This window comes from Elaeis guineensis, chromosome 15 (genome assembly GCF_000442705.2).
Source record: "Elaeis guineensis isolate ETL-2024a chromosome 15, EG11, whole genome shotgun sequence".
NCBI lineage: Eukaryota > Viridiplantae > Streptophyta > Magnoliopsida > Arecales > Arecaceae > Elaeis > Elaeis guineensis.
This window is the reverse complement of record NC_026007.2, coordinates 30,779,842-30,788,363: the sequence shown is the minus strand read 5'-3', so window position 1 is coordinate 30,788,363 and position 8,522 is coordinate 30,779,842. Positions and strand designations below refer to the sequence as shown.

The 8,522-nt window shown below is 43.9% G+C and overlaps 1 protein-coding gene across 1 annotated transcript; it reads left to right on the top strand.

Moving 5' to 3' along the window:
• Positions 1–1,272: 1,272 nt before the first annotated feature.
• Positions 1,273–2,436, top strand: LOC140854111 (uncharacterized). Its single transcript, XM_073249540.1, has one exon. It carries the CDS (start codon positions 1,273–1,275, stop codon positions 2,434–2,436), a length of 1,164 nt encoding a protein of 387 aa, XP_073105641.1.
• Positions 2,437–8,522: the final 6,086 nt, after the last annotated feature.

Here is an 8,522-nt window from a genome sequence, read left to right as displayed (position 1 = left end):
CAGGGCATAGCTCAGTGCGGGGGCATGGGCGCAGGAGACGTGCGCACGCAGAAAGCGGAGTGCGCACGGAAATAGCGGAGTCCAGCTGCGGCACGGCACGGGCGACGTGCGCAGGAGACGTGCGCACGCAGAAAGCGGAGTGCGCACGAAAATAGCGGAGTCCAGCTGTGGCACGGTGCGGGCGACGTGCACAGGAGACATGCACGCGCAGAAAGCGGAGGCGTGCGCGCGCAAGTCAGAGGTGTACGCGGTCGGCACGCGCGCACATCAGGCTGCGGTTGCTGGCGGTTCCTTGCAACGTCGGGGCGTGGCAGACTGGGACTCGCAGTCGTAGTTGGTTGGGCGGTTCGGCCAACTACCCAGCAACGTGGGCGCGCTACCAGGGAATGGGCACGCGCTGCCAGGAAAGTGGGCGAGTGGCCCACGGCCAGAGATGCTATATAGGCCTGTCGGCCAAGACTGTGAGGAGGGGGCCGAGGGAACCGAGATAGCCATGGAAGGGTGTTTCCATAGGCTGTGAGGAGGCAGCCAGGGGCAGCCGAGAGAGAGGAAAGTCATCCAAGGAGGGGTGTTTTCATAGGCTGTGAGGAGGCAGTCGAGATAGCCATGGAAGGGTGTTTCCATAGGCTGTGAGAGAGCATTCTGTGTAACCTGGGAGGGTTTTGAGTGCTCTGTAGGCCTGTCGGCCAAGGCTGTGGGAGGCAGCCGAGAGAGAGGGAAATCAGCCAAGGAAGGGTGTTTCCATAGGCTGTGAGAGAGCATTCTGTGTAACCTGGGAGGGGTTTGAGTGCTCTGTACTTCAAGGTGAGAGGGTGAGAGACCTCTTGCATGAGGCAGGTGTGTCCTTTGTACTTTTGAGAAGAAAAGTAAGAAAAGGTTGGGGGTTTTTCCCTGTAACACTTGTGTCTCATACCTTGGGGTGTTGGCTGGCTAAGGGAGTTAGCGCCATCACGGAAGCAATTTTGGAAGCTGAAAGTTGCCCCTTAAGAATTCAGCTCATTGAGGCTAGTGCAGAGCACCAGGTTAGACGATGATGCTAGTGCAGGCAGACCGAAGATTGAGGCTTGGGAGACCCTTAAGAAAGAACTGAAGGACCAGTTCCTACCCTGCAATACTTCATGGTTGGTGCGGGAATCCTTGAAAAAGCTGCGACATGTGGGCTCGGTGAGGAGCTATGTCAAAGAATTCAGCTCATTGATGCTGGACATCCGCAACATGTCGGACGAGGACAAGCTATTTAATTTCCTGTCCGGCTTGCAACCGTGAGCACAGATGGAACTCCGGAGGCGAGGCGTGAAAGACTTGCCCTCGGCCATGGCTGCAGCGGATGGCTTAGTTGATTTTCGCATCAGTCAGCCTGTAGAGGGTACGGAAGGGACTAGCAAGCCCAAGTCCAAAGGCAGGGAGCCAGCTGCCCAAAAGAAATCCAAAGGTCGAGAGAATGGCCAAAGCGTTGGCAAGGCTAGCGCACAAGAGAAAGGTAAAATCAGTACTTTCTCTGGTTGTTTCATATGTAGTGGACCGCACAGGGCAAAGGACTGCTCGAAGAAGGAAAGACTCAATGCTGTGGTAGAGGAGGGTGGCCGAGGTGATGAAGCCAGCCCCTCGCGCGTCAATCCACTCCAACTCGTCAATGCCATGCGAGCGGAGAGGAGCATACCATCCGGCCTGATGTACATGAAGGTCAGGTTGGGCGGAAAGGAGATGTTGGCCATGGCGGACACAGGCGCAACACACAACTTCATGACCGAGCGGACTGCGCATGAGCTCGGGCTGAAGGTGACCAAGAGCAGCAGCAAGATCAAAGCTGTGAACTCTGTGGCTCGTGATGTTGCTGGGATAGCTGCTGGTGTCCAAGTATCCCTTGGGTCTTGGACTGGTGTCCTCAGTTTCACTATTGTTACATTGGATGATTTTGATATCATCCTGGGTATTGAGTTCTTTGTGCAAGCAAAGGCAGCTTTGCTGCCTCATCTGGGTGGGTTCATGTTGCTACACGAAGAATACCCTTGCTTCATCTCGAGTGTGGCTAACCCTCCAGCAAGGAATGGAGGAACATCTGGTGCGATGTTGTCAGCCTTGCAGGTAAAGCATGGGCTGAGACGAGGTGAAGCTGCCTTCCTGGTATCCTTGGTGGAAAGGAAGGAAGGAGTCATGGCGGAAGTTCCCAATGAAGTGGCTGACCCACTGCAGAAGTATGCAGACCTCATGCCAGCCGAACTGCCAAAGGAACTTCCACCAAGGAGAACAACTGACCACAAGATTAAGTTGGTGCCGGGGGTAAAAGCACCAGCCCAAGCGCCCTATTGCATGAGTCCCTTGGAGCTGGGAGATCTGCGCAAGCAATTCACTGAGCTGTTGGATGCCGGCATGATCCAGCCTTCCAAAGCACCTTATGGAGCCCCGGTGCTGTTTCAAAGGAGGAAGGACAGCTAGCTGCGCATGTGCATGGATTATAGGGCCCTGAACAAGGTTCGCATCTCGGAAGGAGATGAAAGGGAAGAGCACCTGTGTAACTCGTTATGGAGCGGAGTTCCAGACAATGAGACCAGCTGGGAGAAGGAGACTTCCCTCTGGCAATTCGAGCAGCAGGTACATGTGTTTTTAGCTTCCCGGCCAATAGGGACGTTGGCTTCATCAAGTGGGGCAGGTTTGTCATAGGGCTGAAGCCCTGGACACGAGCTTGGCACGGGCGCAGGTGGCACCGTGCCATGCCTTGCTGCGCGAGGGGGCTCGGTGAAGCATTGTGCGCAGGGAGAGCGCACATCTTCGGGATGGCACACCGAAGGAGGGCTGAAGCCTTGGACACGGGCTTGGCATGGGCGCAGGAGACCGCCACGGTGACTTGCAAGTAAGTCACTGCACTTAGGCATTGGACTACCTGAATTTTTAATTCAATGATGGAAGGCTGCTGGGTGTAGTCAAGTACTTGACTTGTCGGTGCATGTGTCAAGATAGGATTGACCACTCTAGTTCAGGAGCTTTGTACAGTCGTATTTCAATTAAGCAAAATCTTGGTCAGGGTAGTCCTAGTGAGGAGTCACAGGACTGTTTGAGTTGAGCATGATTCGGATGATCTGATCAGGGTTGACAGTTTAACCCTGAGTCGTCCTATACACAGGGGTCAAAAGGGATGAATTATACAGTAACCATATGCATAGGTTCTGAATATTGTGATTGCGACTATTCAACCTATCTGAATGTCGGGTACCATTGCTAGATAGTCACTTTGATTAGTACAGAAATTGGTTCCTGTGCTACCGGCTTAGGTTCGAACCTGCGGGGTCACACACACATTAGAGGTTTCTATCTGATCTGATGGCTGGTGAAGAGTCCCACTAGACTGAGACTCTTCGACCAAGAGTCTTAATGTTTGGAGACTCTGTGATTGAGAATCAAGATTCTCTGATCATGAGTTCTACACATTTTGGGTACCAGGGTCAAGAGTCCCACTGGTTTGGGACTCTTCGATCAAGGTTTCATATTGATGGACTTTGATGTCCGATTGCCCATCGAATTTGGACTCAGTATTTATGAGAAGTTTAATTAATGATTTAATCACTAATTAACTCAATTTAATTGAGTAATTATTTTTAGATCAAGTCCAATTGAATTGAATTCAGTTGGGTTTGATCCGATTAGGTTAAGAGTTGACCTAATCGTCGAGGTGGTTTGGTCCCTGATCTGATCAGGAGTTGGGCTTAATCAATTCTTGATTTGATTAAGATTTTATTGAGCCTAATTAAGTCTAATTGTATTGGGTTTAATTTAGTCTAATTGTGCCTAACCTATTTTTACAAGGTTGGTTCAATTAGGTTTGAAACCACCTTTGACTTATCTCCCTACGCCACCTCACTCACCTGCGCCCATTTGAATTCACGAGAAACAAGTTCTCGTGAATTTTCTCTCATGCAAAAGCTTTCCCACGCCCCACCTATGTGCGCCATCTGAGTGGATAAAGATAGGTTGGTTGGCCATTCAAATTCAAAGGAAGTTTGAATTTGAATGGGCAACTAATCCATGCGCCACCTCATCCCATGTGCGCCACTTGCTCTACACGAGAAAAGGTTTCTCAAGTAAACTCTCTACGCACAAAGAAGCCCACATCCCTCCCTTCTCACACCAAGAGTGGATAAAGATTGGTTTGTTGGCATTTGAATTCAAATTCGATTTGAATTCAAGTGAGCAACCACCTATCTTTATCCTCTCACGCGGTAAAAATGCTGAAAGGATGCATCTTGCACTAGAGAAGATAGGGCATGCGTAGATCTGATCCTAGTGAGATAAGGTGGCGTGAGAAGAGACTTCTGCATGAGAAAAGAAAAGAAAAGAAGAGAAAAGAAAAGAGAGAGTGGGCGCAAGTTTCTTTTGTGAGTACCCTAGGATTTCTACCTAGGGTTCGGGAAGTGAGAAGGTGAGCTATGAGTGTCGTGAGCCCATCAGATTTTAGAGAGAGCTTCATCAACCTCTCAAGTATATCTACTGATGATCTGGAGTATCCGAGGAGTCGGCAGATCAAGATCAAAGGAGTTCGATTAGCATCAGCCGTCGAAAAGATTCTGCAACGAACTAGCATTCGTGAGGAGCCGATCAGATCGAGAGCTTCGTGTGGATGATCCACAGAGATCAGACATACTGTGTGGCTGCATTACAATAATCAAATTTTTTCGATGGTGATCAGACTGCAGTGATCGACTACCTGCACGAAGGTGATGTGTTCTGAACACATAACAGTAAAATATTTACTATAGAAGTTTAAGTTTCAAATTTAAATACATGCTATATATATCATATTTAGATCTTTATATAAGGTTAATACATGTTAATTAATTAGATTAATTAATAATTTTCATTGTAAAATTATAATTTTAAAAAAATTTTAAAATTATCATTTTACCCCTGTACTGAAATTCTCACAAATGGTATCAGAGCAGGTTCTAAAATATGATATACATTTGTATGCATAGATTAAGTAGTAATCTAAAAGTTTAAATTTGAAATTTGAATTTAAAATTTAAAATTCAAAATTTGAAATTTAAATTTTGAAATTTGAAATTCAAAATTCAAAATTCAAAAATTTGAAATAAAAAATTTAAAATTTTTTTAAAATTTAAAATTTAAAATTTAAAATTCAAAATTTGAAATTCAAAAAATTTAAAATTTGAAATTTAAAATTTGTTTGAAATTTAAAATTCAAAATTTGAAATTTAAAATTTGAAATTTAAATTTTAAAATTGATATATTTAGATATACTTGATCCAAGTAGCAAGTAGTCTAATTGGGTTGGTTGCCATGGTCATCCAGTCATAGGAGAAAAGTAGGGTTTAAAGGCCCTCTCCTCCCATTCGATGGGGTTCTCCTATGACGGTAGGGGTGCCGATGCGATTATATCCCATGCAGACGAAGCAGCGAAAGGACTTAATTGTAAAGGTTCAATTGTAAAATTTATCATGAATGTGTTAGATTAGATCTAAAGGAATATTCATGATTTATTTTGATTGAGTTATTTTTTGTTATGTAATTAGCAATAAGATTGCTGTTTATGAAATGTGCTGATTCGTTTGTGAAATGAGTCAACACATTTGGTGAACAGAAAATAAAACCTTTCAAATTTGAAAATTATTTTTGAAATATCAAACCCTGACCCATCAGTCCAAATACTTAATTAAAAGAATTAAGTGTTGTCTAGTTGGTCTAGAATTGTGAATTAAGACCTAAGACAATTGTATAAACTTGTGGGTCAATGGGTTAGATGGATTAGGTCCATAATTGGGTTAGACCTAAGGTTAGCTTAAAGAAATAGACTAAATTAGAGTAATTGGTCAAATCTAATCAAAAGTTGAATTAGATTAGGTCAAGGACACTCTAGACTCAATTCTAATAGTTGTAGTTGAATGGGTCCATGTCTTTAACTAGACCAAGATGGACTTAATTCATGGCTACACGGTGGAACCCTATTTACTAAGTTGATCAAATTAAAACTAATAAACCGGTTGGTGTCTAAGGTAAGTTTGGCAGTCTGACCAGTGGTTTTTAAGTGGGAGCTACTCGCATTGATTCGATCTGTGATGAGTTAATGGCATATCCTCACCACTGATCTCACTTACCTGGCCAACCTGGTGAGTTAGGTTTTGATTAGATCACTTGGTGATTAGGGCTCACCCATGTCATTAGGTAAATTAGTGTGACTGATTTAGGTGCTCCTAATGCTGGCTTTAATTAAATCCTTTTTAATCTGACTTGGTGAAGTCAGTGGGAGGATTGAAATTGGCTAGTTAATTTTTTCTCCTCTATCCTTTAATAAAAATTCTCAAAAATTATTAGATTCCTAAAATGATTAAGTTATAGTGATAACTAAGTCATAGCCTCCCATTAAGTGAGTGATAATGAGTCTATTAGTTTAATAATCACTGGAGGCCCAAAGGCCTGGTGCTTATTGACTAATGAAATTATCATTCATAATATGATAATTTGGTTGAGCCTTTTTGATGGTGGTCAGGTTGGCCAGCCAAAGTCAGGCCTGATCATTTATTGATCCGATTCACCAAATCAAGTCATGTTAATGGTTGGACCTAACCAGATCTTTTCAGTGGAAGCCAAAGCTTACTGATTAGGTTCTGGGATAAAATTAATTACTAGAAGTTGTTTAGAGAAATAACTGGTTATGAACCTACCCATAGATGCACATGGGTTGACCAACCAAAGTTGGGCTCATGTGTGGTCTGGTGGATTCTAGTACCCACTAAAAAATTAAAGTAATTCCTCGAATTGGAGGTTGAGGCTACCAGTTCGTAAAAATACTGGGAGAAACTTTAGACTAAAGTTCAAGTCTTTAGTATTATTAATTTATGTACTAATAAAGGTCTGATTTTCCTTTATGCAGCTATGGCCACTACCCTGTCACTCCGGTCATTATTAGATAATGACAAGCTCATGGGACCTAATTTTGATAGCTGGTATCGAAAATTAAAAATTATCCTTGAGCATGAACGGATCCTTTATGTAGTAATAGATCCGGCACCTGAGGAGCCAGCCCCGAACACTAGAGGGGCGGTCCGAGACACTTACCAGAAGTGGCTCAACGATCGCACCACCGTTCGGTGCATAATGCTGGCGGTAATGAATGATGAGTTCAGCTGCAGGTTCGAGAACGCCCAGCCGTAGGAGATGCTTCAAATGTTGAACAACTCCTTTGGCACGCCTGACGATGTTGAAAGGCACAAAATTAGTTGTGCCATTTTCAATGCTCAGATGAGGGATGGGGCCTCAGTAACTGATCATGTACTGTACATGATCGAAATGATTGAGTGCCTAAGTAAATTGGGCTTTCTCTTGCACGAGCAGCTCGATAAGGATGCGATCCTTAATTCTTTGCCCAAGTCCTACCTCCCCTTCCTTACTCATTTTCGGATGACAAAGCCTGCAGTGAACTACCACGGCTTGTTGGGGTTGCTGCAGAACTTTGAGAAGGATCGCCAGCTCCATAAGGAGTTGGTGAATGTTGTGGGAGGATCTTCTTCTGCTCGTCGATCCTTAAAGAAAGGAAAGAAGAACAAGAAGAAGAAGAATAAGAAGGTGCAGCCGCATGCAGGGACGTCTGCACAGGGTCAGACCAAGAAGCATAAGCCCGATCAGAGCCAAGCGGAGTACTTCTTTTCCAAGAAGCAAGGGCACTGGAAGAGGAACTATTTTCTATACATTGCCTCCCTGGACCCGAACAGGCTGAAGAAGAAGCAAGGTAATTATATGATAACACCTTGCAACTTTTACATTTGTGATACTACTACCTGGGTGTTGGATACCAGAAGCCCTTATCATATCTGTAATTCGATGCAGGGTCTGCAGGTCAGTAGGAGATTTGATGAAGGCGAGATGTTACTGAACGTTGGAGATAGAAGCAAAGTTTCAGTTCTAGCTTTAGGAATCATGAATCTTGTAATCAACTCTCGTAATATAATTCTGAGTGAATGTCACTATTGTCCAAGCTTCTTATTAAATATTATTTCTGTAGGCCTTTTGGCCATGTACAGTTATGAATTTTTAATAAAAAAAAATATTTGCAATATTATTTTGAATGGTGTTACAATATTTGTTGGACAACTAAATAATAGAATTTACTTACTATCACAACCTGTTAATGTGGTTCAAACCTCCGATAAACGCCTTAGAATGGAAAATATGTCAGAAGTCTACCTTTGGCACTGTAGGCTAGGTCATATCAATAAGAACAGGATAAACAGGTTGGCTCAAGAAGAAATTCTTGAAGTTGGTGATTGTGAATCACTTCCAACCTGTGAGTCCTGTCTTCTTGGGAAGATGATCAAGTCACCTTTTACTGAAAAAGGTGAGCGAGCCAGCGAACTCTTTGGTTTGGTACATTCTGATGTATGTGGACCCATGAGCTCAAGTGCAAGAGATGGATATTTCTACTTCATAATCTTCACAGACGACCTATCGAGGTATGGGTATGTCTACCTAATGAAGCATAAGTCGGAGTCGTTTGAAATGTTCAAACTATTTCG

Excerpts from the sequence above, each read along its gene's own strand:
- LOC140854111 (XM_073249540.1), top strand. The coding sequence starts at position 1,273 with ATGGAACTCCGGAGGCGAGGCGTGAAAGACTTGCCCTCGGCCATGGCT.